Here is a 26841-nt window from a genome sequence, read left to right as displayed (position 1 = left end):
TTCACACATGACTTCCTGACAGTTATTCAGTCATCCTCAAAGAAGTCAGAGGCAGAGAGGCATTCCTTGTGCGTATTTAGCTGTGCTGTGAGTTTCTCTTTTCTTGATGAGAAGCATGGGTGTTTTTTAGTGAGCCTGACCTATCTGAGCTACTCTTTAAAGTGTCTGTCTCCCTCTGTTTGTGTGTGTGTGTGTGTGTGTGTGTGTGTGTGTGTGTGTGTGTGTGTGTGTGTAGGAGGAGAGGGATCAGACAGACCACTCAGCTCAAAAACAGGGTATTTTATCATGAAGGGCTATGAGTGTGTGAATGTTTGGGGTCTCTGAATGTGATACAGCAGTGTGAAGATGACAGGCACAGCACAAGGCCTTACTGCTTTAATGTGCTGTTTGACAGGCACCTCAGGGAATAGACATGGTTCATCTGCGTGGGGGTACATCAGAGAGACTAACAGAAAGATGCACAATCTCTGAGAGAAAGACTGATGTGGAGACTCCACAAGTCACAGGAGGATGGTGTCTCTTTCTAACGTGTACACACACACACACACACACACACACACACACACACACACACACACACACACACACACACACACACACACACCTTGCTGTCTGTCATTGGTCTTTCCTACCTACACTGATGTGTATTGGCATCATGAGAGAATAGGAGCCAATGTTGTTCATACGGAAAAATCATTCTACCACCCGGCGACCAGGTAAGAATGGTGCCAATCTTCTGCCATGGCTTAAGTGGGAATGGGAGCAACAAATATTTCCATCCTCAGGAAGGGCAAAGGGCAAAGGGACACACACACCACCATTCAATATGTTGATAGGAGAGTAAGCCCTTGCTCCAGTAATTTCTCTCAGGATTGTTTAATGTCTATGTTGTGATCATCTTGAGCCCAAGACTGTCTTATTGGTGAGCTGATTTTGAGAAAATAATCTTTGTTTCAGGCTATGCGGTATGATTGTTGCCTGGTTGCTATGATTGCCTAGTTCCTACCAAATGCTACCAAACTAGCTAGCTGAAAACTGTTACAGATTTCATAAGTGAAAGGGGCACAACACACACACACAGACACACACAGACACACACACACACACAGACACACACACACACACACACACACACACACCTTCTCTCCCTCTTCCAGGAGGCGCAGCAGTGTGGTGTTGTCGGTCTTCTGCTCCTCCTCGGCTCCTGACTCCAGCAGCTGCTCCTGCAGGCCCTCCTGACTCTCCTCATCCTGACCGTCAGCTGTGGAGCGTGAGCGCTTCAAAGGAGCCTTCACCAGACCTGCACACACACACAGTCACATTAAGCTAATTTCAAGCAAATATCAGGAGCATTTACACACCCACCTCTTTCATATGCATCTAATACACTTGTACAACCAATCATGCACACACACTAGGAATACTCATACTCATTATTGTATCACTCACTCACTCACTCACCCGCCCACTCACCCACTCGCTCGCCCACTCGCCCACTCGCCCACTCACTCACTCACTCACTCACTCACTCACCCACCCACTCACTCACCCACCCACTCACCCACCCACTCACTCACCCACTCACTCACCCACTCACCCACCCTCCCCTACCTTTGACCCTGGCGATGGTGTCCTCTCCGTGCTCGGGCTCGTGCGGCGTGGTCTCTCCCTCTGTGCTGTGCTCCACTGAGTGCTGGTACATGCCTGGGTTGCCCGACAGCAGCCGCATGTAGTACTCCTTACTGTCGTAGCTGATGGCCCGCCGGTACCGCACCGGCCTCTGCTCCGACCGCAGGGCAGAGGAGAGACAGAGAGAGAGAGAGAGAGAGAGAGAGAGAGAGTCAGAAGATGGAGGATGGAGTGATCTCTTTTAGGTTACTTTTTGTGTGTTTGTTTCTCTAAATTAAGGCTAAATAGCTCAGATGGGATAACGGAATGTGTGCCTCCACAGCCTAGGAAGTGAGACAGGTGGACAGGTGTTTCACTCTGTGCCTCCACAGACTAGGAAGTGAGACAGGTGGACAGGCGTTTCACTCAGTCTGTCAACCGTTTCCTCCATCATCTCGAGGCTATGGCTCCCTGATCACATTCAATAACTGTTAAAACAGTGGTAATTCCAATTGCATTGAATAAACAAGTTAACAATTTAAAAGGGTAGAGAGACACAGTTGTGAGACACACACACACACACACACACACACACACACACAGCGACTGAGCGATAGGCTGCAGCATGCTGTGGCTGTGTCACACCAGGCCAATGAACAAAGACTGGTGGAAAAAACACCTAGCAGAAGCTTTGATAGACTGAAAAGAAATAATGAGGAGTGTGTGTGTGTGTGTGTGTGTGTGTGTGTGTGTGTGTGTGTGTGTGTTAGGGCTGTCAAAATGGCTCAAAAATGACGTTCGAATATTCGCTTTAAAAAAACACATATATTCGAACATATTCGAATTTCTGGTTGCGCATTAGGCACGTCAATAACAGGACAAATTAATACAACGAGACATAACTACTTTTATAGGTAATTTATTTAAGTTTAAACATATTTAACAACATATTACCTACACAAAAATACGTAAATTAACTAATGACCAAGACCGCAGAGCTTGCTTGCACACACTTTCTTTCTCCCTCTCTCTGCCTCTCCCGCACCGCCTCGCTCTCTGCACATAGCGGTTTAAATGAACGACAACAAGGGATACGGTACCTCGGTTCCAGTGCTTCACAGAACTCCCTGAAGCCTATCCCATCCACCACACTGGTCGGCCTCATATCCTTGCATATGAACGAAATCAATTTTTGCGTGCAGGCCTCCTGTCGTGCCGCAGGCAACGAACTTGTGACGGACGGCGCAAAATATGTATCCAAACGTGGCTGTTTCGCTGAAGTTCCACATAGTATGCCGTATTCACTTGGATGCACATTTTGGAGATGTAGCCTCACGTTGCTAGTTGTTGAATGGTAAGCTAACGCTACCTTACATAGCTTACACACTACTTTATCTGTAGGCTCAACAAGTTTACAATCAACTGCCCAAAATCCGAAATATTTCCAGACATCACTCTTTAGATTTTTGGGGTTACAATCACTTTCTCTGCTGCGGTCAAGCAGGGTTCTGCACTTTCTGCCATCTACCACCAAGTCAACTGTCAGCAGTGAGGCAACTTGTTGAGCCTACAGCTAAAGTAGTGTGTAAGCTAGAGTTAGGTTACCATTCAACAACTAGCAACTTGAGGCTACATCTCCAAAATGTGGAGATGTAGCCTCAAGTTGCTAGTTGTTGAATGGTAAGCTAACTTTAGCTTACATAGCTTGTACACTACTTTAGCTGTAGGCTCAACAAGTTTACCATCAACTGACCAAAATCCGAAATATTTCCAGACATCACTCTTTAGATGTTTGGGGGTTACAATCACTTTCTCTGCTGCGGTCAAGCTGGATTCTACACTTTCTGCATCTCGCAAGTCAACTGTCAGCAGTGACTCTGTGCCAGACAGTGAGACTCCTGTGACCTGTCCCTGATCTCAGGCGCGCGCCCACCCGCAAAGCAGACAGTGCTGCCGCTGTTTTTTTTTAGTTTTTTTTTTACATTCGAATATTAATTTTCACATTCGAAATTCTATTTTTAACAACTATTCGAATATATATTCGAATTTAGAATATTTGTTGACAGCCCTAGTGTGTGTGTGTGTTTATTTACATGGGTGTGCTTATGTGTATGTGTGTGTGTGTATGTGTGTGTTTGTGTGTGTTTAAACAGTAGTGTATAAACACGCTGTAGTAAGAGACTGTGTGGATTTATGCGTAAGAGGCTTAAGGGCTGTGCTGTCTTGGCCCACATGGGACCAGATAGTCCCCACTGGTGGAGTGTTTGTTGTTTCTCAGCAGTCTTCAACAGACCAGCCCAAACATGCCAGGCACATCTGATTTACAAACCAGTGCGTCACGAGGACCTCACTGGGAAATTAGTTCTCACTGTTTACATACCACACATCATAATTAACTACTGTGTGGTTTGCTGGGACTTAAACAACATTCTTCAGTGTTTCCTAAGACTTCTGATCAGTCTTAACTATGTAAACTGCTTAGGTGCACCAAACGGTGCTGCAACACATTAGTCAGTGTTCTTCTGCACCTGTTAAGGTTACCTCAAGCATGTGACTACATACAAACTTAATACCAACAACATCATAATGTTATGGCAAAACTATGTAATGTAATCATATGTTTAAGTATGTTATGGTAAAGCTCACTTGTTTCCTTTCTTTTACTGCATTCAAAACATTCAGAATAGTCCGGCAAGAAAGGTGTGCACTCTAAACTCTAAACATCAATAGGAACAGGTCTGTGGTTAGTGTCATGGCAGTAATCATTCTCCTCAGCCCTTATAGCAGCATCTGGGCTGCAGGTGACCAGCGGTAATACTGCATCAAATCCTTATGAGGCAAGATAGAGAGAGAGAGAGAGAGAGAGAGAGAGAGGGGAGAGAGAGGAGAGAGAGAGAGAGAAGAGAGAGAGAGAGAGAGAGGAGAGAGAGGGAGAAGAGAGAGATAAGAGAGAGAGAGAGAAGAGAGGGAGAAGAGAGAGATAAGAGAGAGAGAGAGAAGAGAGAGAGAAGAGAGAGAGAGAGAGAGAGAGAGAACTAAGAGGGAAACGGAACCAGCTGTCCTGGCCATTCTTCAGCAACATGCAACCACACAATCTGAGCACGGATCACTCTGGTATGCAAAGGTGACTTGCGGAATGTTTTCATGTTTCCACGGATACCTGGAGAGGGGCGGGGAGGCCAGCGCCCATTAAGGGCACAGGAGGCGGGGCCTAAGTAAGAAGGGAGTGAAAACTGTAGACCATGTGACCATTGATTGCTTTTAAAACACATGCAACTACTCGACTACCTGGCACAACAAATAATCAAAACAAATGCAATTAATTTAAAAACAAATACATGAAATTCAGTACACACAAACATTGAATAAACATTTAATTAAAATATCCAGCCAACAGATGGACACCATTTCCTAATATTTGGACTGACTCCACATGTTCATGGCGTAAGAGGAGAATGGGTCCAAACAAATAATAGCTGATTTTGTAAGGCAGGAGAGTACGGCGTTCAGGATATCCACGAGTTCACTGTTGCACCAACGTCTAAACCAATTATTTGACCCTGGTTAGACTCACACAACGCACTTGCGTCATGCACCTTAACGTTGCTGACATAGAGGGCCATTCAGGTGCAGATTAGTGACCTATTTCAGCCTTACTTCCACCTTGACATTTAACTGGGTATACAATGACAAGAGCTATTATGCAAACGGAGAACTGAATGCGTGACAAATCAGTTTAACACAACTCCACAGCAATTAGATAGCACAATGATACTAATGAAATTATATAGCTTAACCTTTCAAGACATCATGAGGCTGAACCCTTGTTGAGTTCACCAAGAGGTTTCTGGTGGCAAGTAAGTCTTATTCACGGTATTTACCATCCCCAAAGCTACTATCATTTTAGAACACTTCACGCACTTGGTACATACTGGCCAAAAGTTCTGCTTAGATCAGTGAATACTGCAGATTATTGCCTTAGAGGTTGGACTATGAAGTGCTGTGAAATATATGACAAATAACAGAGTAGAGGTACAGTAGAGGGCCTGCAACCCAAGGTTAGACCAGGGTAAGCAGAACATAAAACTCTTAAACCAACCAGCAAACGGAAAAAAAAACAAACAACTTGTCTTCATTCTGGTTGCGGGTTGTCTTACTGCATTGTTAGTCATAACTGAACAGTATGTGGTGTCTGTTGGACAAGAAAAACAACAATCCAAAATGGGCCAAAATTAATCTAAACGTACGTCACTGGCGAGGCACACGGCGATAGTGGCTCACCTGGTGGTTGCCGGAGGAGGGCTCCTGTTCGGGTACGAAGGGGTAGTGGATGTAGAAGAGATCGTTGCGCACCATCTTCTTCCTCATGCGGCAAGGGCCCTCCGTCATGTCCAGCTGGAACTTGTCCAAGATAGAACCAATGGGAGGCCCCCACAGGCCGCGTTCCCGTAGCAACTCATACTCAATGCCCGCCCACTCGTCAGTCACGTACTTTAGCGCGTTCTGCTGCCTCTGTCGAGAGAGAATGGCAGAAAGAGACATTACCCAAACTGACTGGAATTTAACAAAAGTGTTACCAAAATGTCCAATACAGCAACAAAAATTGTGATTGCAATCAATAACAATCTGGTCCTTTCAAAGAGGAACACATTTTGAGCAGGCCCAGCTCGAAAGGGGGGCCCCCCCGTCTTTCTTTACACAGTGTTCATTTCAATTCATGCCCCACTGGCTCATACATGAAAGCTCACCCTTCAGGGAATCTGATTAGTTCTCTGACAGTCGACTGAGTTTGTGAGCTCAGTCTCTCAGCCCCCCCCCCCATCCAACTAAAGATGAGGCTCATTGTGAGGAAATTAACTGAGACCAGCACAGTTGTGTGTGTGTGTGTGTCTGGGTCACACAAACCAGGTGGGTGTCAACTGAGGGGCATGATAGGCATGCAGACAGACAACCAGCGGCCAAGGCACCAGACAGCCCAGTCAGCAAGTCGCTGGTAGAGTTAAGTGAAAGTGAGAGATGCTGAGACTGAGAAACTTTGCAAAAATCAAAGGAAACTTTAATTAAATAGTGAGAGAGAGGGAACAACAGCCAAAAAGGAGAAAACATGCAGAGAGAGAGAAAAGGGCATCCAGTTCTGATGACTAAAGCAATATCGTGTTTGATAGCTGCGCTAGCCGCAGCTGTTGTACTGTATGAGTAAGCACTGGTGTAAACACACACACAGACACACAGACACACTTCTCACCTCCTGGTACTCTTTGTACTGCATAGCGACGAGGTCACGCACCACCGCTATGTGAGTGAACATCCACTGGCAGGTTTCCTGTGGAGACAGAAGACGGAAATGATTCCACATAAACCTGCTGTGACAGCTTAGCAAGCAGATGTGTGTGTGTGTGTGTGTGTGTGTTAGTCACCGTATGAGGGCATGAAACGCTAATATTATAACACCAACTATAATCTTAACTGTAACTGAACCGATATGAACGCCCACACTAACCAACGATAAGGTTCTGCTGATCGTTCCAGGAGAAAGCTTCAGCTGTTGTTGCCCAGAATCAATGGATGTCACTGTGATGTCAGTGTTTCTATCGTTCACAAAACGCAACTATATCGTGTTTCATTTAGCTATTGTTATAGTTAGGGCGTAGATGTTATTTTGAGCTAGAGCGATATTTAAACGTTTAAAACGTTTTTATGGTTATTGTTGGCAGCATGAATGGGCCTTAAGTGCCTAAGAGTCGTAAAACCACCTACACACGTGTGTGTAACTATGCATTTGCCAGGTGAAAAGACATACGTCTTTGAGTGTGTGTGTGTGTGTGTGTGTGTATATATGTGTGTGTGTGTGTGTTACCTGTGCAGAGAGGTTGTTCTTATTGAGGCTGTTCTCTTTCTTGTGGCGGCGAGCTCCCGTCAGCTTGGACAGGCCAAAGCCACTGCTGACACGAGACAGCTTGGACTGGGTGGCCGGAGCCAACGACTCCCCTCGACTGATACACTTCTTCTCATGGACTACAGAGAGAGAGAGAAAGAGAGAGAGAGAGAGAGAGAAAGAGGAAGAAAGCAAGAGAGATTATGAAATCGGATATTGTTTCTGAGTCTGTTGTTCAGAGACGTTAAAGTAATCGGTCCACATAATGCCAGACATCTGCCTACCTGCCAAAAAGTACAGATTAACTGTCTCACCATTTATTAGCGGTGTGTGCAGTTACATAATGAGGCGGCCACACAGTCCATTTGAGAAGAAAAACAAAATGTGTGTGTGTGTGTGTGTGTGTGTGTTTGGGGGGGGGGTGGGTGGTGGGGGGTACTTCTGTATCTCCCATTCATTTGGTATTACATTCTTCTTGACCAGCCCATCAGGCCATGTTTAAAACAATATGTCTGTGAGTATCTGAGTGTGTGTGTGTGCGTGTGCTAACTCACCCAGGTGGTTCTGCCAGCTCTTGGCGGCTGGCTCCTCGAGGCCAGGTCGTGCTGTGGTGATGTCCACGTGGCCGCGGTCATTGGTGGGCAGAGACACCTTGAAGATATCCTCCAGCATCGGCCTCTTGCTGTGCATCAGCTCCGTCCACACGCGGTTCACTGCCTTCAGCAGCAACTGACGGCCTGCTCACACGGGCGGGGAAACACACACACACACACACACACACACTTTTCATGTTTGATCATAGCAAGGCTTCGTAAATGATTTTATCTAAAGCTTTTATGCAATTTTCTGCACTGAAACACTGACCATCACGAGACACACTTAAGATTGCAAGGCATGAAGGCCATGAAGACGCTGTGGCATCTCACTAAAGTGTTTACTCGGTCCATTAACGTGTCAGCAGGGTGGAGTGCTCTGTCTGTGCACTGGTGTCTAGTGTCTACTGTGAAATTTCAATGGACAATGCTCTGATGGGAAAAACTGAGCTTTTGGTGATGTGCTTTTGACCTGATTAGGCTACATTTCAGACCTACCTTCGCTATGGTCCTGGCTGTGGACAGCGTCGGCCTCGTGTTCAGACGGTACCATGACGTGCCAGGTCGTCATCCTCGCTTCCGCTTCAAGACCAAATCCCTCTACGCTACTGCAGGGAGGGCACAGTGAGGTCATCAGTGACATCATCAACCCGCGACAAGTCAGTCAGTATATCTGACTGACTTGGCTCACTGCATACTAGGCTCACTGCATACTGAGCATTAGCCTTTCCATGACAACATCTACATTTGTCCACCTAAATGCCCCTGGTTTCATTAGCAAAAGCAATTTAAGTAAATAAATACAAAGGGAGCTTTGCAACAACATAATTACCATCTGTTACACTGAACCACACATTCAGCAATCCATTAAAAGGCAAACATGCTACTAAATGGCATCAATTTAAGTAAAGTGCTCTACAATGCTATGCTACTATTACTGTTATTGCTACACATTATATAATTGTTAACTCCATCTCACTCCCCCTCTCCCTCTCTTTCCCCCGTCTCTCCTTCTGCAGCCTCACCTCCCGGCGTGCAGGTTCATGAAACAGTGTGCCAGGCAGGACACAAACTCCTGGTCATGGTTGCCCGGTCCCAGCACCAGGTTGCGGTTGACGGTGAGCACGCGCAGCGAGTCCAGCAGGGCCACCTGCTGCGGGACGGTCTTGTGCGGCCGCGACAGCTGGTACAGAACCGTGCGGTTCAGGCAGTGGTAGATGGAGTCCAGGGATAAGCCTTGGGACCGCCGCTTGGACTGTGGGGGGGTTGAAAGAGAAGAGAGAGAGGGAGAGAGGGAGTGAGAGTGGCAGAGTGGAGCGGAAGTGGAAAAGGTAAGGGCAGTACAAGGAGGCTTTTGTTGAGCAATCCATTCCAGAGTTACAGGAGCTCTGAATGGAGGGTGCTTTTGTGTCTGTGTCTGAGTGTGTGTGTGTATTTGTGTACGTGTGGAGGGCAGGGGACCAAAAGCTTTGCCGTTAGCACAAAGAAGGGACCTGTGAATGTGTGAATATGTATTTTGTGTGTGTGTGTGTGTGTGTGTGTGTTTTGAGGAGGATGGAGGTGGCTTCTACAAAAGCTTAGCTTAGCAAAAGCTCAAAGAGGGCAAGTGCGTTGTGTGTGTGTTTGTGAGCGTCACCATGCTGTGGTGCTCTGTAAATCTGAATGCTAGTTCCTGCTCTTGAATATAGAGCGTATTATTATGCAGTGAAATGGATATGATTGGGGCTGGTGGGAAACACTAACATCCGAGGGTCTGGGCAGCTGGGGAGAGCCTATGCTTTGTACCAGAGGAAAGGGCTTCTCTGCTCACGGTACTTGACAACGCAGTTGGTTTTTCTCCTGTAATAGTGTGTAATAGTGTGTAATAGTGTATGGAGCTACTGTTTAGTTGAGAGGTATCGGGGGATAATAAGCAAGCTCACTTCTATCGGGTCACAAGCGCATTATGTGTTCAGATACACACAGATACGAAGAAAAACTAAGAACAAATACAACGATTTGGTGGGGGAGCTGTTGGCATGATGTTATTAACCTGTCCAATAATCAAGCGTCTATTCCCTCAAATGCTCAGAATCTTGTCATTTTGCTCTAAATGAGAAACTTCACTTCTGTCGCTCCGATGAACAGACCCCTTCTGTGCTGCCTGCGAGGGCACTCACCAGGAAGGTTGCGTTAGCCTGTTAGCCATGACGAACAAGTCAGAAAATGTTCACACGTGTTGATAATTCAATAAGGGCTTAGCGTTAAGTTTAACAGGCCGGTGAAAGAGCTCTTTGCTGGGTAACTTTGCTGTGAACGCCCACAAAGACAAAGTACACGACGAGCATTACTTAACACGATTTTCCACTTGGAAATGATTTTCCACTTGAGAAAATGGCACAATATTGTCTTAAGAAAACAACGCTCGTCTGGCTTCAAGAAGCTCTACGGGTTAATCACAAGGTCTCAACACCCAGCGTGCTGTATATTTCTGTGGCCATATCCCCAAATAAGAACATCTGGCAGCATGTAACTTCCCTAACAGAACTACAACATACAAACTATATCTTCTCCATTTCATCTCACTGATTCTAATCACTGATGTCTAACTATTCGGAAAATGTAGCCTTGGGGTTCCAATTATAAACGTGGCGTAACTCAGAGGTAAATGATTAGCCAGAGGGCACATGCTCTACTCTCCCAGTAACACCTCCGTAGTATTTTTGAACAACATGTGGCCGTGGTAACCGAACCAACAAATTCTAGAGACTGGAAATTACTTTAATGTGAATGACCACAAAATGAAACCCCTGCAGTGTTCAGGTCTGCTGTAGGTGTGGAATAAACTGCCATTTTCGCTTACAGCACCTAAAACAGACCCAAGACCTAGTCCACTCTGTTCCTCTTACCTGACTAATGAGCTGCACGATGAACTCCACTACCAGTTTGGACTCCTTGTTGAACATGCCCTGCCAGAGCTTGTCCACCACACGCTGGGTGAAATAGAAGACGTTGTTGACCAGCGTCTGGTAGTTGCCCCCGGTGGTGATGGGCATGGAGGCGTCCTCTCCTGCAGAGGGAAGAGCGCGACAGTGAGGGAGAGCCACAGCAAGCATGCGGGGGGGGGTGGAGGGGTCCCAGAAATGTTATCTTCTATGGAGAAGACAGTTCTATCCCTAAAGAGACCAGGACCTATGTGTGCTTCAAATGTGTTATCGTCGTATAGGTATGCACACCTGTACATTCAATTCAGATGTGTAGAGATACTACACCAAGGGGACAAAATTTTTCCCCGAATCAATCTCTATTCTTGTGTTAGGTACTTTCGCTAAATCATGATCTGTGTGATCAGAGTGTGGGGGTTCTACTGCAGTGGCTAATACCCAGAAGCACATCAGCGGCCAGCAGGTGCTCCATGACGCTGTCCAGGATGTAGGACTGAAACTCCTTCTGCTGGGCCCTGGTGGAGCGCTCTGGGCAGGCCTGAAGAGGAACAACACAGCAGCTGCTCAGTACTACTGCTCTTATAGGAAATTACAATACCCACAATTCCATTCATGCGGGAAAGGCCACTCCCCTATCACCCCCCTCACCTCCAGTAGCAGGTCGATGATGGGGGTCTGCTTGCTGGCTGGGCTCAGGCACAGGTTGTCCATGATGAGCACGCGCATGAAGTCAAACACGTACTTCTTGGCCGGGTGATTGGTCAGGTAGGTCTTGGCGCCCACGTTGCAGTACTCCGATTGGCTGCGGTTCATGCCGCTGTCAGCTGCAAAGGCCTTGAATTCCTCAGTAGGAGAGCCTGCTTCATCATCCAAGTCAGTGACCTGCAGGAGACACACACACACACACACAGAATAGAAATAATAATCAGACAAGACAAGTGAACATTTCTTACGTCATTCAGACGTGACGTACAACACAAAATGTCAAACTGTAAAACTGATAAACTAGATCTAAATGAATCTTGACTTTCTCTGTAAGCTGCTATGAAAGCGGTCAAGCGAGCAAAATGCAGCCCTCAATGCCAGGCTTTCATTAGTGCAGAAACAGAGGGAGAGCGCGTGAGGGGTAGTACCATCTCGGAGTAGGGTCTGATGTTGAAGGGGAAGGCGGTGGCGGCCAGGGCGCACAGGAACTCCGGGCTGTGCCACATGGGACTCAGGTCGGGCACGTTGTGGTACAGGTAGCGGAAGAACTGCATGAGCGTGACGGGGTACTCCCTCAGCCACGAGCCCTCCTCCTCCGACTGCCATGGCTAGAACACACACACACACACACACACACATGCCAAAATCATACATCAGCATACCTTACATACCTATTGTTATTGGGGTGTGTGTGTGTGTGTGTGTGTGTGTGTGTGTGTGTGCATAAGGGTATGTGTTTATGCATGAAAGTATATTCCAAGAATGTTTGATGTATGTTTAGTGTTGTTGAGTGTGTATGTCTATGAGAGTATTTATAAGCGCAAGCGCATCGGTGTTTCAGTATATTTCTGAATATTTGCGTACATGTGTGTACATGAGTGTGAATTTGCAGGTGTAAGTATGTGTGTGCGTGTGCATGAGCAGGTGTGTTCCTATATGTGTGTGTGTGTGTGTGTGTGTGAGAGTCTCCTCACCAGGTTGAGCATGCTGCGCAGCATGGCCAGCAGCAGGAAGGCTGCCTCTGTGCACACGCTGTGGATGGAGTTCACCACTGTGGCACTGGAGGCCGGCACGCCGAAGATGAACGACCAAATGGAGTCCAGGTCAAACTGCACACACACAGACACACACACAGAGACACACACACACAGAGACACACACAAACACACACACACACACAGACACACACACACACAGTTTAACATACCAGACTCATAATTCCAAAGCCAGAATTTTGTTTTCATTATCCTATGATTAAAGCCACACAAACGCAGATCCAGATCCCCATTATTTCACTCTGTGGTTTAGAATAATGACAGCCTACAATTTTCTAAATGAAAAACTAAAACTACTTCAGTCATCACCAGACTATTCACTCACATCTCCTGACACACACTGTCTAACACAAAATATTTAATTACAGCATTATTTTCATTTGAGTTGGACACCTCAGCAGCATTCAATCACTTGTGCAATAAAGGCAGTAACATGTGAACAGCAAATGCAATGGTTTTGAGGCACACTGATCCACAGACTAAGAGAGATGGCAGATTCGAGGAAGACCAACACAAAGCCAACAAACTGACACAAAAGTCCACTTTATGTTGATGAATAGCCCACAATGAATAGCCAAACGCAGGACAGTGGACATTTAACAAAAGAAACTAATTTCAACTGAACTTCACACGTAACTAACTGTCAAACGTGGCCACACAATTTTTTGCCAGTATTTCATTATTTGTCAACACATAGTTTGTTGACTGTGTGGTGGGCCACCCAGAAAAATAAGATCAACAAAGCACACCAGCATATAAAGTTTGTGGGATGAGTGTATGGCTGTTGCAGTGTGAGTTCAAACAGGGGAGGATCTCCTCACAAGGGACACAAGAGGCTTCAGGACCTTGGACAGATCTCCGCTTGTCAATAGCCCACACGCAACTCCACACCAAACAAGACAGGGAGGAGACATATAAAGAGACTCCAACTAACCTCTAGTTATAAAGGATTGACACAGACACACAGACACTCACTCACACACTCACTCACTGTCACTAAGGGCGCAGACGTTAGTGTTGTTAGTGACAGCTCTGGACAGACAGGAGCACAGCAGGAGTGCGGAGGGAGAGGGACATTGAGCATTAGTAGTATTAAAAGGGGTTGGTACTGACATGTACCTGCAGGCTCTCTGGCAGCTCGCTGACAGGCTGCTGCAGGAAGAGAGCCATGATCAGGAAGTAGAGCTCGGGCACGTTGGTGTGCTTGGGCAGAAGCGCCTGCATGACGGGGAAGCCGGTGAAGTGGCACGCGTCGCGGTTGATCTCGCGCAGCGTGGAGCGCCCGCCCGCATTGCGGCCCACGTTGAACCCTGAGAGGGGTGGGGAGGAGGGGGGAGAGGTGGACATGAGAGGGGAGGATGAAAGAGGGATAGGGGAAAGGAGAGAGGAATGGAGGAGAGGCGAGAGGAGGAGAGGAATGGAGGAGAGGGAAGAGAAGTGAAGTCAAAATCAGAGGAGAGAAAAGAAGAACGACCGTTACTGTGCTGAGCAGTCCACACACAAACCAACCAAAGGTCCCCATGTTACCATGCTGTCCCATCTTACCCAGCACAGTCCCAATCTTATTGGTCAGCACAGAGTCGGTGTGGTCCAGCCAGCCTCCTCCGGACAGGCCCTCCTTGAAGCGTCCCAGGATGGGCTGGTTGCTGAGCAACACCACCAGGATCCAGAGGGCGGCGGTGACGGAGCTGGAGTGCAGGTGCTCCTCCATGAACATGAGCAGCCAGTCGAAGCCCAGCGTCCGCACCAGCTCCTCACACGCCCTGCAGGGGGCGCAAGAGAGATCCAGCGCTCAGACACCACGGGGGGGATAACTCGCCCAGCAGCAGTTTTAGCAGTAATTTATTTTCAGAGGTGCCCAAGTGTGGTGTAAATAAGAAGTGAGGCGTGAATAAACAAAGCTGTTATTTACACTCGGATTTCATCATCAAAACAAGTGTGCGTGTCCTGCGGAAGACGATGAAATAACTTCTAACTAAATACAAATATATCTCCTGGGTCATTTTATTTGAATGTTTTGAAAGTTAACATCCGATTAAAAGGAAACGAGCCAACAAATACACAAGAGGATAACATTTTTATTCAGTGACACATTGCTCTCTATGCTGCAGTTCTTGACTGTATTCAGAGAGCACTTCCCGTCCTAACTGGCACTTCGACAAGTGCTTAACTTGCAATTACAGTAGTTACATTTCTGCACTTCTTTTTCTTTCCATTTCATTTTTTTTTATATATTTCTTATGTAAAGTAGTATTTATTGTTACACCAGGTTCTATTGCTCGTAGCTTGACTATTCTCTCCCTTGTACGTCGCTTTGGACAAAAGCGTCTGCTAAATGACTAAATGTAAATGTACATGTATTCACTGTGCACTGAAGCACGCACTATTCTCCTCCACAGCAGCCCAGCAGGGGGCGCAGTCGAGCTCCCTGATGTGGCACCTAAGGGTGATCAGTGCCAATCAGGCATCAGCTCAGCGCATAGGCATTACTTCACTGTGAATTAATATAGTTGGTGGAAAACTGATTCTGGACCTGTGCCCTAGCTCTTTAAAGCTACACCATGACAGTGCTGTTTTAAGCTCATCTGAGATTCCTCACATTTTCTGGTCAATGAAAAACCCATTTGTGAGGGAGGAGCAAGGCAGACTAAGAAGATGTTCTACAATCTGCAAATGGAGATCTGGCTTAAACACCGCTCAAATCTTCGACAACTAGTTCAACAACTAGCTCAAACCTTCAGCGTGGAGTTTTTTTGCCTGTGTCAAAGCAACTCAACGGCACCAGCAACGGAAACACAAGGAACAGGACTCGAGCTTATTTAACAAAAACAGCTTATATAACTCCTGACAGAAGACAGCTTAGCAGCATGCACAGGGGTTTTAGACTCTGCGTCAGCACAGACGTGATGTCTCTCCTGACGCAGAGGAGGACAGGAGGGGAGAGGAGAGGAGTGAGGAGGGGAGAGGGGAGGAGAAGAGAGGAGAGTTGAAGAGAAAAGACATCGGGAGGACAGGAGGGGAGCGGAGAGAGGAGTAGAGGAGGGGAGGGGAGAGGAGAGGAGAGGAGAAGAGAGGAGAGTTGAAGAGAAAAGACATCGGGAGGACAGGAGGGGAGCGGAGAGAGGAGTAGAGGAGGGGAGAGGAGAGGAGAAGAGAGGAGAGTTGAAGAGAGGAGACATCGGGAGGACAGGAGACGAGCGGAGAGAGGAGTAGAGGAGGGGAGGGGAGAGGAGAGAGTTGATTAGAGGAGAGGGGTGCTCAGATGAAGGAGCTTACTGCGTGTTGACGGTGCATTTCTCCTTGGCGGTGAAGAGCAGCTTGAGCAGGATGTCCAGCAGCCGGTTCCTCAGCAGAATCACGTTGGCCGACAGCAGGCCACCAAAGTCATCCTCGATCCCTGAGCGGACACATGGAGAGAAGGAGAGAGTAGAGGAAGAGAAAGAGGAAGAGGAAAATCAAGTTTAAACTTAGGCAGGCCAATGAGACAGAGAGATGATTAAATGAGGCAGAAATATCGTTAGATAAGACAAATCAGTTTGGATAAAACTGCAGATAGAGCAATTAGGTCTACAGACAGCTTCAAAACTGGAGCTGAAAGGTGGCGGTGTGTGGGGGATAAAGGCACTGGTGACAGGGTTGGGTGTTGTAGTTGGGGGGGGGGGAGGGTCTCACCTCCATCCACTTTCTCCTCACTGTTGATTTCCATGACAACAAACTTCTCACACACGGCGAACGTGGGCAACGTGGAGGAGATAAATTGTCCGAACCTGAGGGAAAATGAAAAAGAAGATTCAAGAAGATTCCTCACCTATACCAGTGGTGTCAACTGAGCCCTTAGAATGTACAAAACAAGATGACTGTGTCACAGAGGTTCCGGATGTTTTCACTGCTTGGGCGGTGACTTGGGCGAGGAGTCGCGCACAATCATTGAAGGATTCTCAGGAAATGGTTCTAACAGGTTTCGGCGAGTTTTTCCTCTTTGCAATGATCATGTTCTTCGATAAAGCTCTCCTGGCCATAGGTTATTTGTCATCGACCTGGAACGCACCTTCAGATTCCCCTTTCAAAGGAATAAAGGCAAAGCCACAAATGTCTTCCTGGGGGGTGTATTTGTTGTATTGACGGGTTGGCACATGGTTGGTGTGGTCCTCGAGACTTATGGCTTCCTTTTGCTATACAGGGGGTTCACCCCTCACAAATATTTAAAATGAAAATGTCCAGATTACGTGGACTAATGCGTTGTCCCGCGCCCCAGGTGTGGTGGTTGTTGTTTGCCTGCTTCATTCATTTCTCTCCTCTCCTGTCTCTTTCTCTATCCCTCTTAGACTGCTTTTCCAGTGCCCGGAATTGCTGTGGGGTAGCAGGTTGTGTGACTGGCGAGAGTGAGGACTGGTGAGCGTGTGAGTGGATGGGGTATATTTTGTACATTCTGACCCCAGTATGATTGTTGTGTGGCTGTGGGATTTTTTTTGGTTGGGATTGGGATGGTTTAGGTGAATGGTGTTTTGGATGGTTCAGAATCGCACTTAGGTGGGCTTCTGTCTTAAAGGGGGGGATGTTATGACCCTGGCGGGTCTGGGCCGGCCTTGTGATATTTGCATGCCTGTTCTCTCTGTCTCTCCAGCAGGTGATTGGGGACAGATGTATCACTGATTGACTGGGCTACAAAAGCCCTGATCAGCCGGCAGTCGTGAGAGCTTTGGTCTTCCCTGCATTTGGTTATCGTTGGTCGTTGGATAGTGATTGGATTGTGGATACTCGTTTGGATTTTGGATTGTCGTCATCTTCATTTGTTTTTGTATTACCCTTGAACTGACTTTACCTTACATCTTTGGTTTCTATTCACAACACTAACATTCACCACACGTTTTGCTATAATTATTATATAAATATAAACCTTGTATCATTTTATAAATAACTTATATTATTATTATTATAAATTATGCGTGGCCTCCCCTTTATGTTTCATGCATTGAGCCGTGCACGTAACAATATGAACACAAAAGACTTAAGACTATATCTTACAAAATAGCCAACTGAGTCTTATAAAGAGGGTGTCTACAGACTGGACCTCAGAAACCACTGCTACACCTACTACTGTGTGTGTCAGAGAGGGAGTGATGTTAAAGATGAGGGCTGTCATCACACTGCTGTTGCTGCTGCTCTCCATGTGTGGATCTCAGACTCGGAGCACCCAGACTGAAGTTCACACAGAGAGCCAGAGCACTGGGGCTGCTGCTGCTGCAGTCACTACCCAACTGGACATCTCTGCTGAGCTCATGGAACTCAGCTGACTGTCACCCAGAATGAACTACAGAACACCAAGAATTAGCATCCCCTCCCTCCAACACCCACCCCACTCCACCCAGCCTTGGCTTGGAAAGGCTAGGTGACTGGCTGGCAGACATGCTTCCCAGTACTGGTAAAGATAGTTTAGTACTTTCTCTCTTCTCTCCCCTTCCAAAGGTTCAGGGATGAATGATGTCAACACCGTAACAAGATTATTCAAATGAAATAAAAAAAAAATGGTGAGGCTGAAAAAGGACATTAACCCACACCTTACCTAACTGATCCTACCAGTGACAGGTGTTTAAGTTTTCACAACAGCGATTAAACGATTAAAGTTTCAGGGTCTTTTTTGTTTGACTAGGTGGCCATGAAAATATTCTATGCTGAAAGTAATCAAGTTTTCTGTCTGATAACGGCCTCTCACATATCAAAGCTACACTTTAATCAGTGGATCTGGCAGAGTTTTGATGTTATGAAACCCAGCAGTCCCTCTCTCCAAGGCCCACCCCACTCCACTCCTCTAGGTTTGGATAGGCTGAGGGACTGGCAGGCAGACACACCTCCTGGTACTGGTGAAGCTAATATTGTTCAAATGTATACACTCTATTCTCTTTACACAAATACAAATGTTACTATTCTGGATGCAACATTAATTCACCTGCAGATAATGGCAAAAACAGCAGAGGGAGAGGGCTGGAGTAAGGAAATGATAATACATTGGTATTGATAAAAAAAAATTATCTAAAAAAGTCTAATCTAAATCAAACTAACTATATTGACTACATTTAGTCAGTTTCTCAGGACCTTCCATCATCAATATATCTCCGTAAAATCACCCAAAGATCTATTTTGCTTATTTATTTTTCCTCTTCTACAGTTTTTGTAATTATTTGTGACTATTTGCCTTTGGTGAGAACTAGATCCTCACTAGCATTCACAGAAGGAAGGAATAGATGTGATTCTAAGACGAAGGGGTGAAATAAGGACATGAAGCACTACCTGCCCTACATGATGGGTGACAGGTTTGCACTTTCCCACAACACTGATGTCCTGGAAAAAAAAAACATATGCCCTGGGAAAAAAAACAGCACATCAGTGTCCCTAGACTTTATTTAACCTCAAAACATCATGACATTTTTTACATAATGAGTAACTGAGGCATATAAAAGAGTGTGTCTCAGGAGTGAGACTAATAACCCTTTACAACTACTACTACTGCTACTACTACTGCTACTACAGAACTACTGTGTGTCAGAGAGGGAGTGATGTTAAAGATGAGGGCTGTCATCACACTGCTGTTGCTGCTGCTCTCCATGTGTGGATCTCAGACTCGGAGCACCCAGACTGAAGTTCACACAGAGAGCCAGAGCACTGGGGCTGCCGCTGCAGTCACTACCCAGTTGGATATCTATGCTGAGCTCAGGGAACTTAGAGACATGGTGGAAAAGCAAGCAATCATGTTAGTGGAGCAGAGAATGACTCTGAGTTTCACTCAGGATAAACTACAGAACACCAATGATCTGCTGAACAAAATAGAGGCTGAAAATGACACAGAGATGACAGCTGTGAAGACCAGACTGACTGCAAGTGAAACTGAAGTGGTGAATCTGAAGAATGAAGCTGCAGCACAGACAGCTGATCTGAGGTCAGTTACTGAGAGACTGGTAGCTACTGAGACTGACATGGAGCATGTGAAGAAAGACACTGCAGCACAACACACAGACCTGACCACTATGAAGACTGAAGTGATGAACGTAAAGATGGAACTGTCTGCTGGTGAGACTGAGGTGGAGAACCTCAAAATGGAACATGCAGCACAAGAGGCAGAACTGACAGCAGCGAAGACCAGAGTGGCAGCCACTGAGACTAAAGTAGTGAATTTGGAAAAAGAGATTACAGAGAAACCCAAGGTGGCATTCTCAGCAGGTCTGACCAACTCAGGCGACATAAATAATGCTGGGAACACTGAACTGAACTTGGTCTTCACTAAAATCATCACCAATGTTGGACAGGCCTACAGCAACACATCAGGCTTCTTCACAGCTGTAGTGAGGGGAGTTTACTACTTTAGATTCACAGTCGCAGATGTACTATCCTCAAAATATATGTCTATCAAGATGTTTAAGAATGGAGAGCAGGTCATGTGGTTGGCAGAGTATGATACTGATGGGTATCGTACCTTTCTCTCCAGTGGTGTGACTCTGCAGCTGGAGGTGGGAGATGTAGTTAACATGCGACTCCCTGCAGGCTTCCGCCTCTGGGAATCTACTGATATTCAGAACACCTTCAGTGGCTTTCTTCTCTTTCCTCTTTGAAAGGAACACACTGCTGAACTGCTCATGTTGTCAAATGATAAATAATATGATCATGCTCAAATAAAACACTTTTAAAATGTAATCCTTCTGTGTCATCATTGGAAATATTGAGCAATGATTCATATTTATGGAGTTTTTTCCTGTCAAGAGTGTGGAGCCCGAGAGGGAACAGATGCAGCAAAGAAAAGGAGAAAGAGTGTGAGTGTGAGTGTGAGTGTGTGTGTGTGTGTGTGTGTGTGTGTGTGTGTGTGTGTGTGTGTGTGTGTGTGTGTGTGTGTGTGTGTGTGTGTGTGTGTGAGAGAGAGAGCGTGCGTTGCTTTAGTTGACCCCAAATCTTTCAGCAGCTTGTGTTGAAGTGTTTGAGACCAGGCCTCTCTCCCAGGCAACAGATCACACAGCAGGGCAGCCACTAGGCAACAAACCCACACCCAAACTCATCTCTGTCTCAAAACAGACAAAAGATAAATACAGACATTTTATCTCAACCACACTGTGTTCATCCACTGGACAGAGAAAAGAGAAAAGACTCTCAAAGAATGAAAGATTAGGATGGAAAACTATACAGCAAGTGTGAGAGAGGGAGGGGGAGAGAGAGAGAGAGAGAGAATGAAAGGGGAAAAGGTAAAGAAAAGGAAAGAAAGAAAGAAAGAGTATGCAACTTCCTAAAGAACACAGCAGATGCTGTTTTTCATCTCTGAACAAGAGGACTGACAGTCAGAGGTAGTCAGGACTGCAGGAGTGGCCATATTGGGACAAAAAAACCAGCCTGAGTATAGGCAGCACACCTGAACATGACCAATGTCTCATGCGTTTGATCACCTGCTGTAAGGTGTAATGTAAGACAACCCCCCCAAATAAAAACTCTTCGGATCTACACGATTCACGTAAATGACATATTTCTGTGGAAAACGGCGAATTACCCGAAAAACGACTAGTTTGCAGGTATATAAAGGCACAAAGGCAATCCAAGCCTCCGTTGAACAAGCACTACTGTGGTGTGTTTTTGTACTACAGTGTAGTGCTTTCAGACAAAATATCAGGCATTCAGAAAATAAAATGTACTCATCCACCGACTTCTTTCCCACACTTATCAGCCGGTGATGCGGTTCACCCGGCTGCATCTTAGTAATTGGCGCATAACAAGGCCAACACTTTAAAGCTCTGTTGCTCAGCAACCACATTTTTACCAGCGGGGCCAGGGAAGAGAAGGCAGCGATCCCTAAATGTCCTTTTCAGTACAGTAGGCTTCTGCACGCCACTGACATTTATAACTTTACTTAGGTTGTTTTTATATATTTATATGAGCTTTTATCTAGTAGGTACCCAGCCACTCAACAAATCAATAAACTGGTCTCTAAATAGTGGCTAAAGCAGCATCTCATAGTGTCCGCAGTATTTGATAAGCAGTATTTGATGTGTGTGTGTGTTTGTGTTTGTGTGTGTGTGTGTGTGTGTGTGTGTGTGTGTGTGCGTGCCTGTGCGTGCCTGTGCGTGTGCCTGTGCGTGTGCGTGTGCACATATGTGCGTACCTGAGCAGGTCATAGGAGTTGGGGAACCCCTGCAGCAGGAGGCTGAGTACGCTGCTGATGGCTGTGATGGTGGGCTGAGAGAGGGACGTGTCCCTCAGTGTGAGCAGCAGCTTGGGAATCAGCTGGAACTCACGCAGCAGCTTCGCATTCTTCGCCGCCTCGCTGGAGAGACACGCACACACACTTATAATCTATAGTCTTTCACTGATAACACACAGTGGCAATAACTCTGACAGACAACACAGACAGAAATACAAGAACTTCCAACACACACACAAAGATACATGCACACACCTTCAATGATTCGTCACTAACCCCAAAAAAATACATTCCCTTTTACTGATAATACAGTCACTCAGCACACACAAATACATTCCCTTTCACTGATAATACAGTCACCCAATCACACAAACCCAATCCCTTCCAGTGATGGTGGGGAATACAGAGAGCACAATGTTTCTCAACACAGCAACTCTCTCCCATCTCTCATGCCCTATGCTTTTTGAGATTTTCTGAGACCCACCCAATACACTCACACACAGACACACACAGACACACACACACACACACACACACACACACACACACACACACACACACACACACACAGAGAGACAGGCAGACAGACAGACAGACAGACAGACAGACAGACAGACAGAGACACACACACACACTCACCTGGACTCTGTCAGCAGCTCGATGAAATGTTCAAAGAGAGACAGGTGAAGCTCGTATGGAGCATGAAGCCAAACCTGCAGAAGAGGACACGAGTGAGGTTTGTAGTGTGAATAATGGCATGGTACAACACTAAGAAACGTCATGGCAATCCCATCATTACTATCTACAGGAAGGGCAAAACCAGGAAGCAAAAACAGTGTGAAGCAAATAGCATCATCATAACCAATATCATTTTTAATACAAACTCTATATACCTACACGACCAACAACCTATACAGACAACAGTCCTCGACACTCAATACTCCCTACAACAGGCCATGAAGGAGAATCCCACAGACCACCCATACCCCTACCCTTAAGTCTGGCCAGCCCTGTCCTAGGCCTCCGTCTCTATCTCAGGCTCTCACCTCAAAGTCACACAGCAGGTCCTGGAAGGCGGTGGAATTGGGGATGATGGAGGTCTCGTGGCCGCTGTCCACCGTGCCCACCAGGGAGAAGGTCAGGTGGAGGATGTGGCTGTTCAGCAGATGACGCTTCTTCTTCAGCAGCATGGCCAGCAGCTGTACACACGCACACGCACACGCACACACAAAGCTGTTACAGTCCAAAACCATCATCAATCACAATCCAATACACAGCTAAACCAGCATCAAAAACAATCATTTAGACCCTTACACCAGCAAAAGAACATCAATAACCATGTGTCATACTCCCATCCCAGCTCTAATCAATCACAAACCCCAACAACAACACACTTGTTGCACATCACATCCTGGCACCAAACATGGCAGGTTATACGATCCCAATAACAATGAGTTATACTACTACACCAGCAGGAATTACACAGAGACACAATTACAGCTTTTATATTGTCAGATCAACAGCAACACGTATCACGAATCTCCATCTTCCTAACAATGGCTGAAAAAAAGAGCTTAAAATTCCATTCAGTTAACACACTGGCGAATGCATGGCCTGCTGTAAAGCTGGTGGCAATGGTGGCTAGTGCTGACTAACATGCTTTGTGCTTGTGTGATGTACGGCCACAGAGCAGCGCTATCTCAGTAGCCCACCTGGTAGCCTTTGATGCGCTCCATCTCTTTGCTGGCCAGGGGGTTGCTCTTGACAACGCACACCAGTGCCTTAACTGCTGCGTAAAGCCCTTCCACGTCTGACGCCATGGCGACAAGTCCCAAGATGGCTGCCGCACCCCCGACGTACTGCAGGATCGTGGCTACGGGCTTTGACTCGAATGCACGCACTCCTGAAAATGAGAGAAAATGAAAACGTAAAAATGGGTGCTCTCTCTCACTCACACACACACACACACACACACACACACACACACACACACCATGTACAGACCCACAAGCGCACACGCACAAGAGACACGTATTTTGCACTGTGAAGCCAACATCAAAGACCCCATATGGAGAAGGTTGATAACTACAGAGTTATAAGTATTCCTTCATTACAAATTTCATGCCAGGCCTCTTCACCCGAGAGGTACAATCACATTCATAGAGACACAAAAGCCTCAGGAAGACTTCAAAGCGCAAAAGACCACCCATCCCCCCGCCCGGTCCCCCGGAACTCTGGCAGCCACCTGAGGCCTCATGGGAGTCTTACCCAGGTAGCCAATCACGGCGGCTCCTATGGTGCGGGCAGGGCCATTGAGGTGGCCCGCTGAGTTGTTGATGAGTTTCACCGGCGTGGCGTTCTCGTGGGAAGACACCGCCAGCTGCAAGGGAACATGGGAAATAGTCACAAAATTAGCCCAAAATAAAAAAAAAATCTCTCTCAAGTTCATATAACCATGGCCCTTCCAGCATGGTAAAATATGTGTTTCTGCCACTATGCCACCTCCATGAGTAATGCACTGTGCCCAGGACCTACGGTAGCCTTGACACTGCGTCCCTCTGGAATAGCTGAGCGTGTGCAAGCCAGACACTGATGACACGCTTTCTTTGCACTGGCGCCAGATGCACATTCGCGTGCTTTTACCTTAGCACAGGCCATTTGGGATGAAAGTTTCAACATAGACACCTGACAATGAATGCATATGTATTACTATGTAATGTTTGTGGGTCTAGAACCCTCACTGTGGGCTTGGTTCAGTCCTGTGCTGCTGTCTGCCCGTGTCTCCATAGACCCCAGCAGATGTTAATAAGGGAGAAACTCAGCAGTTTATGGGCTGCCTCAGCAAGACAAACTCCTTGAGGACACTCTCTGAGAATCCAGACCAGACGTTAGGTACTAAAGACTCACCTAGGAGTTTGTGTGTGTGTGTGTGTGTGTGTGTGTGTGTGTGTGTGTGTGTGTGTGTGTGTGTGTGTGTGTGTGTGCACGCATCATTCCCTTTATATTATATTGTATATAAGTTGGTCTCTGCGTACCTTTGAGTGTGTGTGTATGTCTCTTTGTGTTACTGTGTGTGTGTGTGTGTGTGTGTGTGTGTGTGTGTGTGTGTGTGTAAGTTTGTGGGATGCTGATAAAGCTGGTGTGCTGGAAGTAAATTGCTGTCTCTGCACTCTGCCACACAATGGGTTGAACCACACACAGACAGGGAGGAACTCTTAAGACATGGTGCAGTGGAGGAGCTCCCAACCACTATGGAGGTCAAGTACTGAGGGAACGTCAATCACACACACACACACACACACACACACACACACACACACACACACACACACACAGTGCGTACACACACAGACATACACTAAGTTTAGAGAGTGACGGCAGCAGTGTGTGCGAGACACAACTATCCAGTTGTCTTCTAGAGGAGAAAGAGGAAATGTAGCAGAGGGGCGCGTTCTTTCCCACCTGCTTGGCGATGGCCTTGCTGTCCAGCTTGTTGTAGACCTTCCTGATCTTGGCCACGGTGAGGGCCAGCACGGAGAAGGCGTACAGGCTGAACGAGACCTTCTCCTCCGGCACCAGCGCCACCGGGCAGGGTGGAGACGCCTCCACCTTCGAGTCTTTACCTGTGGAGGAGAGTCAGGAATGTCAGTGTGGGGCCACTGGAGCTCTGGTTGGGGTTGTGGTGGAATTCAGTGTAGTGTTGGGTGTGGCTAGATTTGGGGTTTGTGATTTATGGCACTGTGTCAAGTAACCGCACACAGAAAATGCCAAACAACTAGCCTCAACAGCTAACACAGCATTACAAATTCCAATACGAACACCACTTAAATTATACTTAATTGGTTGAGTAAATTATTTTAAAACAACACACTGAGCACACAAACAAATCACACTGAGCATGCACACACACACACAGACAAGCACTGATAAAACCAGAGTAAAACAGTAAATCACTCACACCACCCACACACACACGCACACGCACAGGAACACAGCTTTACTCACAGGGCAGGTAGACGGCCTGGAAGGTTCCGGCGTAGTTGGGCCCCAGTTCATAGATGGCGGCCACGCTGGCTGAGGGCAGCACCTCCTCCAGGAAGTGGGTGGGACCCAGACGCCACACCAGCGTGGAGACCTGCCGCTGGGCGGGGGGTGTGCCCACGTAGCTGTACACGGCGCTCACCACCGGGGGGTTGGTCGAGCCCGAGCCACCTGGCGTACTGTGGACGTAGTGGAGCTGTGCAGGAAGTGACGACACAGTCAAGTGAGGAAAAACAGGAGAGCGCAGGTGTGACCCGAAAACAAATGGACACACTGAAAAATGAGGCAGAGTCTCACCCATGGGAGTCATAAAAGACCCACTCAAGATCCTCTAGGACATAGAGTCTATGTACTACACAAGTGGAGGTTATCTGCTCTGCCGGTCTTCCCAGCCTTCCCTGGTCTATGAACCTGACAGAATTCACTCTGAACACATGTGATTTGGCCAAGGCCATGATTACGACACTGATCTGAAGTTTGTGCTTGGCTAGAGCAGGAGCAGGAGCAGGACTGAGCACCTTTATAGGACACTACACTACACTACGGCCAACACAAGGAGGCAGACGCAGCTGGGGCTAGTCCAAAGACTCACAAAGCTAAGGGGAACCAGACTTCCCTTTCTCGACCCCTCTCTGACTAAAAAAAGCTATCTCAGTCTGGAGACGCGGCAGGCGCATGAACCTCTGTGCTGACTCCGCTGGCACAAACAAACAGGAAATGACACAGCGCCGATCAGCGAATGGCAGGAAGTGGCTTCTGCGTGCCTGAGGTTTCTGATCTGGAACTGAAGATAATGTAATGTAGTGTCAGTGTGTGTGTGTGTGTGTGTGTGTGTGTGTGTGTGTGTGTGTGTGTGTGTGTGTGTGTG

General features: G+C 46.9%; 1 protein-coding gene across 8 annotated transcripts in view; it reads right to left on the bottom strand.

The window, feature by feature from the left end:
* wdfy3 (WD repeat and FYVE domain containing 3) overlaps window positions 1–26841 on the bottom strand; it is a 106000-nt gene that overhangs the window by 18868 nt on the left and 60291 nt on the right. For 7 of the 8 annotated variants that reach the window (XM_031570689.1, XM_031570690.1, XM_031570686.2 and 4 more), the window contains 24 exons: window positions 25938–26169; window positions 25395–25555; window positions 24201–24312; window positions 23645–23835; window positions 22979–23131; window positions 22572–22645; window positions 21894–22055; window positions 16433–16527; window positions 16037–16157; window positions 14306–14523; window positions 13874–14070; window positions 12680–12814; window positions 12134–12313; window positions 11649–11882; window positions 11439–11538; window positions 10965–11125; window positions 9102–9331; window positions 8575–8684; window positions 8038–8220; window positions 7466–7623; window positions 6854–6931; window positions 5890–6120; window positions 1612–1780; window positions 1140–1300 (listed from right to left, as the gene is read on the bottom strand). In XM_031570689.1, coding sequence (XP_031426549.1) covers window positions 1140–1300; window positions 1612–1780; window positions 5890–6120; window positions 6854–6931; window positions 7466–7623; window positions 8038–8220; window positions 8575–8684; window positions 9102–9331; window positions 10965–11125; window positions 11439–11538; window positions 11649–11882; window positions 12134–12313; window positions 12680–12814; window positions 13874–14070; window positions 14306–14523; window positions 16037–16157; window positions 16433–16527; window positions 21894–22055; window positions 22572–22645; window positions 22979–23131; window positions 23645–23835; window positions 24201–24312; window positions 25395–25555; window positions 25938–26169 — 3846 coding nt within the window. The remainder of the gene's footprint in view (window positions 1–1139; window positions 1301–1611; window positions 1781–5889; window positions 6121–6853; window positions 6932–7465; window positions 7624–8037; window positions 8221–8574; window positions 8685–9101; window positions 9332–10964; window positions 11126–11438; window positions 11539–11648; window positions 11883–12133; window positions 12314–12679; window positions 12815–13873; window positions 14071–14305; window positions 14524–16036; window positions 16158–16432; window positions 16528–21893; window positions 22056–22571; window positions 22646–22978; window positions 23132–23644; window positions 23836–24200; window positions 24313–25394; window positions 25556–25937; window positions 26170–26841) is intronic. The other variant, XM_031570687.2, reaches the window with a different exon arrangement.

The sequence above is a fragment of the Clupea harengus genome, chromosome 7, assembly GCF_900700415.2.
Source record: "Clupea harengus chromosome 7, Ch_v2.0.2, whole genome shotgun sequence".
Taxonomy (NCBI): Eukaryota; Metazoa; Chordata; class Actinopteri; order Clupeiformes; family Clupeidae; genus Clupea; species Clupea harengus.
This window is presented reverse-complemented; position numbering and strand designations above follow the sequence as displayed.